Source organism: Oncorhynchus masou, chromosome 7 (assembly GCF_036934945.1).
Source record: "Oncorhynchus masou masou isolate Uvic2021 chromosome 7, UVic_Omas_1.1, whole genome shotgun sequence".
Taxonomy (NCBI): Eukaryota; Metazoa; Chordata; class Actinopteri; order Salmoniformes; family Salmonidae; genus Oncorhynchus; species Oncorhynchus masou.
The window spans coordinates 24817026-24831899 of NC_088218.1; the positions used below are offsets into that span (position 1 = coordinate 24817026).

A 14874-nucleotide genomic window follows, 5' to 3' on the forward strand; every position below is an offset into this window, starting at 1 on the left:
ATTATGTTTTAGTCAAATACTATTATCTGTTTAGGCTTCTCGCGGTCCATTTTCAGTCTAAAACTATATATTTTTATTATTTTCTGTCCACCTGACCATCCTCTCAAGAAATAATTGGCCCGTGGCTGAATCTAGTTGATGATCCCTGATCTAGAACGATGTGTTGATACATTCATATTCAAGTGTTATGGTATGGTATAATACATACAGTATGTGTAATATATCTATACGTTGTATGTTTTTGTTTATCTTTCTGTATTTTATTTTAAATGTGTATTTATTTGCTCTGCTGATAAAATTGTACCATTGACCATCACATTAAAGATTTATTGAATATTGTGAAAATCAATAAAATAAAATAAAAACATTTTCCAAAAAACACAACATAAATCTCACCAGGTCAAATTCCTGATACATGTAAATGTACTTGACAAGTAAAAGTGATTCTGATAAGAACAGACAAACCTATGAAAAGTCATCAAACCCCTTTAATAATGTGGAGATGAAATATAACAATTGAGGCGTAATCGCCATGGCTGACACATTGTTAGAGGCAGAAAAACAACAACAACAAAAGCCACAAGGTGGATATTTATAAACACTGTTCTGAGGAAACAGGTCAAAAAGGGTTTTACAGACATTAACTGTTCTGTGTGCGGAAAACATACGTATAAAATAGTGTATAATAATAGGTGTGAATCTTATAAAGGCCACGTTACTTAAAAATACAAATTAAAAATAGTATGTACGCATTAAAATGGTACTGCATATAGAAAGGCGCCTTGGCTTCAGTGCAATAGCTATAGTGCCTACATTGTGCAGAAGCATGCAGACAAGAACACAGACAAATATACTTTCAATATGGACGCTTACGGTGTTCATTAAAGATTCTGTATTTTGTACAATTTTTGAAAGCACCCGATCCCCCTAGAATACATTGAATAATCCACATTGAATTGGATCATTGATCATTCTGAAACTGTAGCTGCCAATACTGTATTACTTCCCTGTAGAACTGCAGGGCAATAAAATAATTCATCAAAGAAAGTAAAGTGAAAGATATTCCCACATAGGCATAGGAGAGCATATCAACAATGCAGTTTGAACAGTGGCACTACTTTTTCTTTTCAAATTGACTGGTGATTATATACTTTTCCATGATTGGTTAATCAGTTTCTCATCTGGAAATGTGTTTCTCATCTGCGTAATTTATGCAAATGAGGCACTTAAACTATCTGATGCATTTCTGCATGAATACTTTACCAAGGCACCTCCCCTTCTTGGGTATCAATAGAAGCACAATGGAAGGAAATAAAACTGCAGGTGCACAGGAATCCCACTGGGCACAGACATCAATTCAACGTTTATTCCAAGTTGGTTCAACATAATTTCATTGAAATGACGTGGAAACGACGTTTATTCAACCAGTGTGTGCCCAGTGGACACTTCACAAAATAACAGAAAAGACTAAACTGGCTCAATTACATATTTACAGTTTTGGTTAAATGCTTATAAAAATACAAAAGATGCATTTTTTCAAAAAACTAAACAAAGCTGAGTAAATACATGTATTTTTGTTGTTGTCATTACATTCTGATAAACATATCTGGTTGTAATAATAGGATATATCCAAATGGAGCATGGTTTGTGATGCCAGAACATGAGGCAAGTCTCAAAAGGTCATCACAAGGCAAACTGAGGGAAACTGTCTTTCAATTCTCATTCAGGCCATTGAAGTATTATGATTTCTGGGGAATAGTTTTTCTCCCCGTATCAAAATAACGATTTGATACAGTTTAAACTGTATATCATTCATACATACATATTGTACAGTACGTAATGATATCCATCCTGTCCATAATATCATATGCCAACATATTTAGCATTTTCCAAATGCAAACGCTCTTCTTCTTGCCTGTATGGCCATACTGTAGTCAATTTACCAGCCATCGACTATCTCACCTTTCCTTTTGGAATTCGTCTAGATCCTATATATTCAAATGCATTTCGGGATTTAAAAAAACAACAACTTAAAAGTAATCCCAGGAATCTCACTCAACGTCTCTTTTTCCATATTACTGCTTACTTCATCATCTTTCGTCTTCCCTTTCCAAAATCTTCTGGAAATTCTTTAACATCCGAGGCACAACGAAGCACAATTCAAAAGGGGGATTACAATTCAAAACAACCAATAAATATATTCTGTCTTTTCTCCACATCCACCAGACGTGAGTGTAGGTCCGAAATGGCACTCTATTCCTTATATAGTGCACTACTTTTAACCAGGGCATGCACACCCAAGGTGAAAGCAAGTCAAGGAGGAGCTCCAGTGACAGTCAGTCTGGTTGCAGAAGAAAAATAAGCCACGCGACCCTCTGGTCCAAACGCCTTGTATCTTGCATCCAAACATACGATTTGAGACGCATAGAAGAGAAATGAAGGAAGCCATCTTGGCCAGTCTCCTTGGTGAAGTAAGGCATGGTGGTGATAGAATCCCCAAAGGCACCTGGCTGTGTGAGTCTGTATGTGTCCGTGTATTTATTTGTTTAGCGAACAGGGCTCATCATCAGTATCTTAACAAATTCCATTCATCCGCGGAAAAGGCGGGTTCTTCCTCCTTGTAGAACCTTCTAGAAGTCGCAACAGTTGGTTTGATTGTTCTCTGAGAAGTATGTGGTTCCGTTGGGCAGGGACAGGGGCGGGAACTGGAACGACATGTTTTCCTCCATTGGACAGTTTGTAACCTGGATGGTAAATAATGGACCAATTAGGAAGAAGTTAGCCACAACAGATCAGAAAGACTAGGGGATGATGTAATGCCTGCAACCCACAGCAAAATGTGCTTGTTTGAGTGCTTTTAAAATCCTCATTTATACCCTTCTCAAAGAAACCACCAACAATGGACAAAGAAAATCTCCAAATTTGTGTAGAACTACATACAACAGAGTAATTAGCTCTAAATACTTCAATATACGTCAAAGACAAATACGAAACAGATACCTTCTTCCCAAAGGCCCCTTCGTGGCTCGTAATAATTGTCCTACTAGTAAAACCCTAAATACTGGTGCAATTAGAAACGCTGTAATCTGGTTGTAATAATGAAACAAGTCTCCCTTGAAAAATAGGTATTTTTACCTCAATGGGACAAACTGTTAAAATGAAGGTTAGATTCAAATACTGGTGCCTGTATTACCTGTGTCTGCCCGTTGCAGTTGAGGTACTGCTGCTGGACCAGCAGGCTGTCTGGTGTGAGGCCCCCAGGGGTTAGACCAGGCCCCACCTGACAGGACAGAGGGCTGATGTTGGTGTCACCTTGTGGGATTGCCGAGGACCCCACGATGGGCCCGCTGGAGTTCCCCTGGAAGTAGCAGGAGGCCTGGGTGGGACTGTGGTCGTGGAGGAGGGCCGTGGCCCTCTGACAGGAGGATGGGACCAGGGAACCAAGGGCTGTGTTGGGGGTTAAACAGACCCCGTTGACAGGAACCAAGGGAGGGTTGGTGCTGCTGAACATGCAGCTGTTGGAAGAGACGAGAGGAGGGGTGACTTGAGCAGAGGTCTTTTGAAGCCTGTACTGGCCTGATATTGTTTGATCCCTGTTGTAGTTCTGGGCCTGAGAATTCTGCTGTGGCTGGGCCTTGAGCCCAGGGATAGGGAGCTGGGGAGCAATTTGGAAGTCAGACACCTGGCTGTTATAAAAGCTGCCCATGACATTGTGTTGGTGTCCATTTTGTTGGTGTAACATCGTGGGCAGCATTTTCTGCTGCTGCTGTTGCTGGGTGTGCAGGGAAAAGTGTCCTTGTCGGCAGCTAGCCGGATTGGGATCTAGAATGACGTCTTTTGGTTGATTTGAAATATTCTGGGCAAAGGTTTCCAACAGGGTGTCGGCCACCATGTTGGTATTGGGCATGGAGGGCAAGGGCATCCACATGGATTCCTGACCGGGCACTGCAAAGGGATCTGATTGGCTTATGGAGCTCTGGTCCTGGAATCTCATTGGCTGATCATTCATGTTCCACCCTAGCAGCTGGCTCTGGATTGGCAGACCCATAGGAGCAGGGATGACCTGAGTGGCAGAGCTCCGATTGGCAAGGCCTGACTGCATCTGTTGTCTCAGGGAATAAGACGCCAGCCCGTTACCAGGGCTGGACAGCATCTGAGAGGCCTGGAGGCCTTGCTGGCTACCTTTGGCTTGGTTCTGCCTCACCTGGGCACAGGAGCCAGTCAGGGAAGGGTTAAAGGCCAGATGGTTAGCGTTGCTCTCCAGTCCCAGGTTCTTTCCCAGGGATTGGGCAAACGTGTTCCTGGAGGATGCCTCCTGGAGTGTGGGGCTGTTCAATCCCATCTGAGAGCCCATGTGTGTCAGCTTTATCATGCCCCGAACGTTACTCACTGTTTCAGCCCCACTCAAGCCTCCCATCCCAAGCAACTGGTTCTGCTGGGGATCAACCCCCCAGTTGAAGCCCTTTCCTCCAGGCATCATGGTATTCCCCTGCAGGTCGACATTTGTAAGGCACTCTGGTACCTCCAGGAGGGGGTTGTTAACACTGACGGACCCCAGCATTGAGCCCAGATGCTCGGGCATCTTGAGTCCTCCGTTCTCCTTGAAGAGATGTTCCTCCACATATGACAGGATGTCATGGTTGAGGATGTCATCAAGGTCCTCGGACATCTCACAGTTGCTGGAGCTCATCTTCAGCAGAGTGTTCTCCCAGTCCTTCAGCTCTGTGGGGTCCACATCCAGGCTGCAAACAAGATAAGATCAGATAAGGTCCACTTCCAGGCCGCAAGCACATCAAATCCAACTTTATTTGTATAGCACATTTCATACAAGCTACAGTATAGCAATACAATACAATGTGCTTCACCTAATTTTTTGGAAATAGATACAATAAATAATAGAACATAGATGGTAATTTTCCATGAACAAAAATTGTGTGACTTGCTTCAGCTCTTTGAAAGTATTTTGTGGTAGTACAAGAAGTTTAAACATTTTACTTAAGTGAAGCGGTGAAATATATTCGAAGTTCAATTTATTAAAATATCTGGTCTGATTACTTTGATAGACTGTGTCAACCTCATTACTTTGGACTGTGGGGCACATATTTAATCACAAATAATTACACTAAGACTACTACACTTTTAATCATAAGGAATTAGAAATGTTTTAGGTTATAATTTGGAGAGAGAAGTATGATGATGCATCTAGTGGAAGAAGTTTAGAAGTTTGTTAGTGAGGAAAATATGTTGCGGTAGTTGATGAAGTAAAACAAATGAAAGGTTGAGTAAGTTCTGTCCACAAATGTACCCACATTTTCATTATATGTAAATAGTTACATACTTCTCCCTATTAGCTGAAATCGTATTTTTTCAAAGCTATTTTAGCTGTCATGTTAGCTGTTCGGTCCGAACAAATTCACAAATTTGTGGCGCTATGCAGAAGTTGACACCCTGCAGGCACATGTTGCTAGGCAACCTGCCTACACTTGCCTAGGCAGGCCTGCTCCCTCTGTGGCTAAAGCAAGTGTGAGAAACATGCTAACAAACGTTTGTGCTGTGCAACTAAATAAATACTGCACTCTGACACACAAAACCTACGTACTTGCTATAGTCGTGATAGTGTTGCTAGACAACGCAACTACCTTCACCTTTCAATTTTATAATCTACCATTGTTTTTTATTCATTTCTATGATTTATTTTATGGTAGAAGTCAAACCTTGAACACAGGCTGTTGTCCCCGATGATCTGCTGCAGTGTTTCCATCAGGTCCTGGACAGTGGACACCTCCCTGATGCCCGTGTCCGGCTTGGGCACAGTGTGGTGTTGGGACTGCCAGGAATCACCAGGCACGTTGGCCATTGCGTGGCTGTTGCTGAAGGCCTGGTCTTCCCAGGAGCACAGCTCCTGAGGGTTGGGGGGCTCGCTGGAGGGCTCGCTGGGGCTGGTCTGTATGGATGAATAAATGAAAAGTATAAAATACTTTCCATGTCAAGTCATCCTTAGCGACCCATCCCTTACGGGATTATTTGACACATTGTCGGTGTTCAAAATGGCAAGCTATTCCCTACATAGTATACTAGAGACCTATTGGCCCTGGTCAAACATAGTGCATAATGTAGGGAATACGGTACAACAGAGTAAATTGCTGTACCTGCATATAGACGGATTGGTCCTGCTTCAGCATGGAGCCCAGCAGGGAGTCGGGGTCCAGGGCCATTTCTTCGGCCATCTTCCTGATCTTAGGGCCCTTGCTCTGGGTTGGAACGTCAGCTACGTCCAGAGAGAGGCCCACCTCGTAGAGAACAGCTTCCCCAGTGGCGAAGTTAAAGGGCAGCTGGAGTCTCCGCTGGCGAAGCTGCTCCTCACCCTCCTTATTTCTTGAGGGATACAAAGGAGTGTTAGAACAAAATAGAATAGAGTACAGCAGAGTACAGAGCAGGGTAATCTTGGATTGGATTGTCCAGATAATGACTCTACTCACGATAACGGTCTCTGTCTAACCATGATGAAGTCGGGCCTCCCTCCCTTGTAGATCAGTCTGGCATTAGCCTGAACCCAGACCCACACACCATTCTTGGCCAGAAGCCTAAACACAGTCAGACCACTCTCACCTGTCTTTATCACTAAGGAGGGAAACAGACACGAGGGAACTGTCAACAACAGGGACGGGTACAGCAAATACAGAGAAGTCGTTCGTTTTTGTTCATTTTATTCATTCGTTGTTTCATCCATTTGTTAGTTCAGTCGTTCGTTCATTCGTCCGTTCAATCACTCGTTAGTTAATTCAAACCTCCAAAAAGGAAAGTTGTAATATTAATTGGGAAAAGTGATAACGACTTACTTCTGACATGGTTGTCGGCACAGTACATCATGTCAGCAGCGTGGATGAACTGGTATCCAGAGCCTCTCATACACAACTCCAGCTCAGTGTAGCCCAGAACCACCTTCCCTCTGACATACAGTAACGCACAGGAGGAATAACATCAGAAACGTGCTTTATAATTACTCTGTTTTTTTTCGGTTCTCTACAGTTTGTGGTTACCAACGGTACCATTCATAGTAACATTCATGAATAAGTCATCACAAATGCTTATAAATCATTTAGAAATGAATGTCAATGTCATAATGCACACAAAGGAATAACGCCATCGTTAGATATACACCACGTGGCCAGAAGTATGTGGACACCCACTCGTCGAACATCTCATTCCAAAATCATGGGCGTTAATATGGAGTTGGTCCCCCCCTATAACTGCCTCTACTCTTATGGGAAGGCTTTCCACTAGATCTTGGAACATTGCTGCGGGGACTTGCTTCCATTCAGAAACAAGCGCATTACTGAGGTCGGGCAGGGATATTAGCCGATTCGGCCTGGCTCGCAGTCAGCGTTCCAATTCATCCCAAAGGTGTTCGATGGGGTTAAGGTCAGGGCTCTGTGCAGGCCAGTCAAGTTCTTCCACATCGATCTCTGTAAATTATTTCTGTATTGACCTTGCTTTGTGCACGGAGACATTGTCATGCTGAAACAGGAAAGGGCCTTCCCCAAGCTGTTGTCACAACGTTGGAAACACAGAATTGCCTAGAATGCCACTGTATGATGTAGCGTTAAGAACTCCCTTCACTGGAACTAAGGGGCCTAGCCCAAGACATGAAAAACAGCTCCAGACCATTATTCCTCCTCCACCAAACTTTACAGTTGGCACTATGCATTGGGGCAGGTAGTGTTCTCCTGGCATCCGCCAAACCGAGATTCATCCGTCGGACTGCCAGATGGTGAAGCGTAATCCATCACTCCAGAGAACACATTTCCTCTGCTCCAGAGACCAATGGTGGCAAGCTTAGGCTTGTGTACGGCTGCTCGGCCATGGAAACCCATTTCATGAAGCTCCCCGACGAACAGTTATTGTGCTGACGTTGCTTCCAGAGGCAGTTTAGAACTCGGTAGTGTGTGTTGCAACTGAGGACAGGGAATTTTTTTGCGCTGCGCGCTTCAGCACCCGTTTTGTGAGCTTGTGTGGCCTACTCCTTTGCAGCTAATCCGTTGTTGTTCCTAGACGTTTCCACTTCACAATAACAGCACTTACAGTTGACTGGGGCAGAAATGTGATGAACTGACTTGTTGAAAGTCACTGAGCTCTTCAGTACGGGCCATTCTACTGCCAATGTTTGTCTATGGAGATTGCATGGCCGTGTGCTCGATTTTATACACTTGTCAGCAACGGGTGTGGCTGAAATGGCCGAATCCCCTAAGGGATGTGCACATACTGTAGTGTACTTTAATAATAACAGTGGATGGGAGTGTTACCGTGTATCAACATTCGTGGGGGTGAAGTCCAGCTTGTGTTTGGTCTGGAATATAAGTGTCTTGGTCCTGATCTCCAGGATAGAGGGGGTCTGGATGGGGGTAGCCACCACAAACAGGGCCAGCTGGGGGTGGTCTATGGTCCCGTCATCTGACATCTTGTTCTGGCCATGGAGGTACTTCAGACGCCCATTGAAGTTTAGGGCCTGGAGTTGAGACACAGGGAAATAAGGAGGAAAGGTAAGGGACTTCTCAATCTGTGTGATCACATGAGGATAAACATAAATCATAAATACAACTACACTAAGTTTTTGTTTTGAGTATTGCCTCATTCTGTCGAGGCAAAAGTCGTATTTTAACCACTACCTACTAATACAAAGTTAATCTGTAGACGTTAGGCCTCTTGACGTGTGGGGTTGGACTGTTAGTTTTACTGTACCAGGAAGCCAGAGGAGTTGTCCAGGAGACAGCGGAAGCGACAGACAAAGCTCCTCTCCAGGAAGGAGGAGTTCTCAGGGGGAATGTGCTGCGGGTTGTAGCTCACTATGTTGCTGGTGATGTCACTGCTGTTGTTAGGCTGCAGGCCTACAGTACACACAGTTACGGTACAGACACATGTATATTTAAATATATTTTATATTTTAGTAATTTATTAGACACTCTTATCTAGAGTAACTGACAAGAGCAATTAGGGTTAAGTGCCTTGCTCAAGGGCACATTTCTCACGAAGTTGTCTCTGGGATTTGAACCAGAGACCTTTCAGTTACTGGCCAAATGCTTTTAACAGCTAGGCCGCCTGTTTATTACCCTGTATATTCAGCTAACTAAACAAAACGTTTTTTCAAGCAAAATCAAATCTTTCCACAACGGTTGGCTTCGTCCACGTGTCAAAGTCATTCCACGGAGGGCTGAGTGTCCGTCCTTGTACGTTATTGCTGAATTAAGGTCACTAATTAGTAAGGAACTCCCTTCACCTGGTTGTCTCGGTCTTAATTGAAAGGAAAAACCCAAAACCCGCTGACACTCGGCCCTCCGTGGAATGAGTTCGACACCCCTGGCTTAGGCAGTCAGAAAAAAACAGGGTGTGAGTACTAACATAGCAGAATAGTGTACTAACATAGTGCATTACTCACTCTCTGTTGTCCCTGGCTCTGTATTAAACTGGTTGGGGTTAAGGGCAAAGTGGAGCTGACGTCTGAACAAGGCCCTGTCGTCCGTGTGGATCAACTCAAACACACTCTGGTGAACCACATCTGACTGTGGGAGACAGGACAAAGAGGGAGACAAGAGTGTAAAAGACGATATACAGTACAGAGTCCAGAGGAATATATGAAGTGCATGAGATTCAGTCATTTCCAAATGTGTCCTGATAATACAAACTAACAGGTACTGCCCTCTAGTGGTTTGGAAGCCATAATACTCCACCGTCTGCTTCAATCAATGTTTTGTGGGAAGGGGAAAGGAGTGGAATGGGTTGTACATCTCTCGTTAAAGAGCAAAGCTCACCAGGTGCAGAGGCACAAACAACCTCCATATTCCAAGAGGACTCTCTGCGGGGGTGTGTGCGTACGTGTGTGTTGTTGTTTGGAGCATGAGTCATCAACATATAAAAAAAATATTCATTAGAGCCTCTCCTGCAGTGTAATGTCTGTCTTTAGGCTCGTGACCTGGCCATGTGTGTGTGTGTGTGTGTGTGTGTGTGTGTGTGTGTGTGTGTGTGTGCACTGTAAGCAGAGGTGAATGTATGTTTAATTTCTTCCCAGCACGGGACGTCCTATGTGTGCACACGTTTATGGGCCTAATCATAGAATTTTACCGGGATGCCATACCGGACCGCCTTACGTTCACCCCTGGCTGTAAATGTGTTTGTGTGTGTGTACTGTTAAGTGTGTGTAGGGGCCAATGACCCGGGTTCATGCATCGTGTTGCACAGAGGGCAAGCAGTGCTTCTGGGCCCAATGTGCCAAGCGGCAGTCACGCTACACTTTATTGTTCCCAGCACACATGACTCATGTGTTTTCTCATTCCCTTCGATCCATTAATGGCTCCGCCATGAAAAAAACGCCGGGAACGTAGGTCTTGACGGAGAGAAAGTTATGTGATTAGATGCTCGTTCTCTTTTCCCTCTTCTCCCTTAGGCTCCCTAAAAACGTGTACTTGGCCTCAGTCAAGGTCTGTCTCTGGGAATGATGTGTGTACGCACGGAACGAGAGTTTGGAGTTTGTTTGAATTTCTGACTTATAAACACATCCATTTAAACGTGGTCTGTATAAATGTCTGTGATGGGAAAGCGAGCAGAGGGCATATGAATCTCAACTCCATGCACTTCCCCTTCCGATTATAGCCTTGCTACTTCAGTTATGACTGATATGCTATGGGGATGATCAAAGTTGAGGCGTCACATTAGAATGTCCAACAAGGTCAACTGGCCAGCAAATTATTCAACTGTGACAATACTGACATTTCTCTTTTGTGTATATGTGATGGTGTAATTAGCTAGGTAGTTGATATGGGCTGCTATGAGGTGACATGTAAGATACCATTAGCTAGCTAGGTGATACGGCTACTATGAGGTGACAGGTATGATACCATTAGCTAGCTAGGTGATACGGCTACTATGAGGTGACAGGTATGATACCATTAGCTAGCTAGGTGATACGGCTACTATGAGGTGACATGTATGATACCATTAGCTAGCTAGGTGATATGGGCTGCTATAAGCTGACATGTTGGATACCATCAGCTAGCTAGGTGATGCGGCTACTATGAGGTGACATGTATGATACCATTAGCTAGCTAGGTTATATGGCTACTATGAGGTGAAAGGTATGATACCATTAGCTAGCGAGGTGATACGGCTACTATGAGGTGACAGGTATGATACCATCAGCTAGCTAGGTGATATGGGCTGCTATAAGCTGACATGTTGGATACCATCAGCTAGCTAGGTGATGCGGCTACTATGAGGTGACATGTATGATACCATTAGCTAGCTAGGTTATATGGCTACTATGAGGTGAAAGGTAGGATATCATTAGCTAGCGAGGTGACATGTATGATACCATTAGCTAGCTAGGTTATACGGCTACTATGAGGTGAAAGGTATGATACCATCAGCTAGGTAGGTGATACGGCTACTATGAGGTGACATGTATGATACCATTAGCTAGCTAGGTTATACGGCTACTATGTTATACGGCTACTATGAGGTGAAAGGTATGATACCATCAGCTAGGTAGGTTGAACTATGAGGTGACATGTATGATACCATTAGCTAGCTAGGTTATACGGCTACTATGAGGTGACATGTATGATACCATTAGCTAGCGAGGTGATACGGCTATGAGGTGACAGGTATGATACCATTAGCTAGCGAGGTTATACGGACATGTATGATACCATTATGAGGTGATGACATGTATGATACCATTAGCTAGCTAGGTAGGTTATGACAGGTATGATACCATTAGCTAGCTAGGTGATACGGCTACTATGAGGTGACAGGTATGATACCATTAGCTAGGTAGGTGATACGGCTACTATGAGGTGACAGGTATGATACCATTAGCTAGCTAGGTTATACGGCTACTATGAGGTGACAGGTATGATACCATCAGCTAGGTAGGTTATACGGCTACTATGAGGTGAAAGGTATGATACCATCAGCTAGGTAGGTTATACGGCTACTATGAGGTGACATGTATGATACCATTAGCTAGCTAGGTTATACGGCTACTATGAGGTGACATGTATGATACCATTAGCTAGCGAGGTGATACGGCTACTATGAGGTGACAGGTATGATACCATTAGCTAGCTAGGTTATACGGCTACTATGAGGTGACAGGTATGATACCATTAGCTAGCTAGGTGATACGGCTACTATGAGGTGACAGGTATGATACCATTAGCTAGCTAGGTTATACGGCTACTATGAGGTGACAGGTATGAGGTTACCATTAGCTAGCTAGGTGATATGGGCTGCTATAAGCTGACATGTTGGATACCATCAGCTAGCTAGGTGATGCGGCTGCTATAAGCTGACATGTTGGATACCATCAGCTAGCTAGGTTATGCGGCTGCTATGAGGTGACTTGAAATGTAGCTACATAGGGTCTTCATAAAACCTGAATAACCCATACATAACACATTTATAAGCAGTATATGCATAATGTGGGTGCACTGTCTGTGTGTCAGTCAGCATGGATCAAAAGGCCCTATTTTACCTGGTGGAAGCCTAGGTAGTCCTGAACAGTAGGAGAGGAGTAGAACACGTATCCCTCCGCCGTGACCACCAGCACAAAGCCGTTCAGGGCCTAGAGACACAGAGAGGCACAGACAGACAAAAATAAACACTATGAACTTACTATTTATGAAATTAATAGTATTATATTATTATGAAGTTAACATATGTTCATACTTCACACGTCAAACAAGACACACTTCGTTATTTGACATGAAGATGGGCAAATAAACTTAAACTGAAAGAAAGAAGAATGAATTCCATGACATAGTGAATGATAAGTGAGTCAAATTAAATTAGAGGAGGAATTCTGGTCGGCTGTTGAAGAAGGGAGAAGTAGCCATGGTGTGTGTGTGTCTATGTGTTTGTTCAGGTTTGGGTAAACATCCCATGTAATTAGCCATTCCTTTGTTCAGGTGTTAAATGTGACAATACAACGGAGCAGGGGGGAATATAGCTTCTTGTCACGCACAGGATCCTGGACCTTGTAAACAATAGACCACCAGAGTGTGTGTGTGTGTGAGAGAGAGAGAGAGAGAGAGAGAGAGAGAGAGAGAGAGAGAGAGAGAGAGAGAGAGAGAGAGAGAGAGAGAGAGAGAGAGAGAGAGAGAGAGAGAGACAGTCAGAGACAGACAGACAGACAGAAAGAGTGTGCGAGAGGTCCTGCATTTTGGTATCACAATAAAGGGCCTATCTGGATTTACTGGAATCTGCTGCAAGTTTTCAGCATTTAAAACACAGACATCAGCTAACAGGTTTAGGAATACAGGCCAAAGTATTTGTGTGTGTGTGCAGTGGTGGAAAAAGTACCCAATTGTCATAGTTGAGTAAACATAAAAGATACATTCATGGAAAATGACTCAAGTAAAAGTGAACTACTTGAGTAAAAGTCTGGTTTTAAATATACTTAAGTATCAAAAGTACATGTAATTGCAAAAATATACTCAAGTATCTAAAGTACAAGTCATTTCAAATTGCTTATATTAAGCAAACCAGACATCATTGAGTCTCTCCGGGGCTCCCGAGTGGCACAGCGGTCTAAGGTACTGCATTTCAGAGCAAGAGGTGTCACTACAGTCCCTGGTTCAAATCCAGGCTATGGGAGTTCTCCAGATCAGAGGCAGTAGAGATGACCAGGGATGCTCTCTTGATAAGTGCATGAATTGGACCATTTTCCTATTCTGCTAAGCATTAAAAATGTAATGACTACTTTTGGGTGTCAGGGAAAATGTATGAAGTAAAAAGTACTGTATTTTCTTGAGGGATGTAGTGAAGTAAAAGTAAAAGTGGCCAAAAATATAAATAGTAAAGTAAAGTACAGATACCTCAAAAAACAACTTAAGTAGTACTTTAAAGTATGTTTTACTTAAGTACTTTACACCACTGTGTGTGTCTTTGAGGGAAATAGTGAGTGATTCTAACCCACCTACTCTAATTATTTCCAGAAAAAGACTACAGGACAACAAGACGATAACGTGGTTTGTACCATCTTCACGATATATGCTCCCAGATTGCACTGAACAAGTTTTCTGCATGGTGAATCAACCACATAGTGAAACACAGTGAAAAAACTATCCCCATTAATAACCAACGAGTAATCTAACTAACAATTCCAAAACTACTACCTTATACACACAAGTGTAAAGGGATAAAGAATATGTACATAAAGATATATGAATGAGTGTTGGTACAGAGCGGCATATCAAGATGCAGTAGATGGTATCGAGTACAGTATATACATATGAGATGAGTAATGTAGGGTAAACAAAGTGGCATAGTTTAAAGTGGCTAGTGATACATGTATTACATAAAGATGCAGTAGATGATATAGAGTACAGTATATACATATACATATACATACATATACATATGAGATGAATAATGTAGGGTATGTAAACATTATATTAAGTAGCATTGTTTAAAGTGGCAAGTGATATATTTTACATCAATTCCCATAAATTCCCATTATTAAAGTGGCTGGAGTTGAGTCAGTGTGTTGGCAGCAGCCACTCAATGTTAGTGGTGGCTGTTTAACAGTGATGGCCTTGAGATAGAAGCTGTTTTTCAGTCTCTCGGTCCCAGCTTTGATGCACCTGTACTGACCACGCCTTCTGGATGGTAGCGGGGAGACCCAGGGTCTCGAGCTTGATGACGAGTTTGGAGGGTACTATGGTGTTAAATGCTGAGCTGTAGTCGATGAACAGCATTCTCACATAGGCATTCCTCTTGTCCAGATGGGTTAGGGCAGTGTGCAGTAGACCTATTTGGGCGGTAAGCAAATTGGAGTGGGTCTAGGGTGTCAGGTAGGGTGGAGGTGATATGGTCCTTGAC

The 14874-nt window shown here is 43.3% G+C and overlaps 1 protein-coding gene across 1 annotated transcript in view; it reads right to left on the reverse strand.

The window, feature by feature from the left end:
• Positions 1-306: 306 nt before the first annotated feature.
• Positions 307-14874, reverse strand: part of LOC135543573 (circadian locomoter output cycles protein kaput-like) — a 15814-nt gene continuing 1246 nt past the window's right edge. The window contains exons 2-11 of the mRNA XM_064970951.1: positions 12527-12616; positions 9434-9557; positions 8740-8885; positions 8304-8506; positions 6840-6949; positions 6480-6621; positions 6150-6375; positions 5715-5944; positions 3194-4742; positions 307-2744 (exon numbers count right to left, since the gene is read on the reverse strand). Of these exons, the coding sequence (XP_064827023.1) occupies positions 2631-2744; positions 3194-4742; positions 5715-5944; positions 6150-6375; positions 6480-6621; positions 6840-6949; positions 8304-8506; positions 8740-8885; positions 9434-9557; positions 12527-12616 (2934 nt within the window). The 3' untranslated portion in view covers positions 307-2630. The remainder of the gene's footprint in view (positions 2745-3193; positions 4743-5714; positions 5945-6149; positions 6376-6479; positions 6622-6839; positions 6950-8303; positions 8507-8739; positions 8886-9433; positions 9558-12526; positions 12617-14874) is intronic.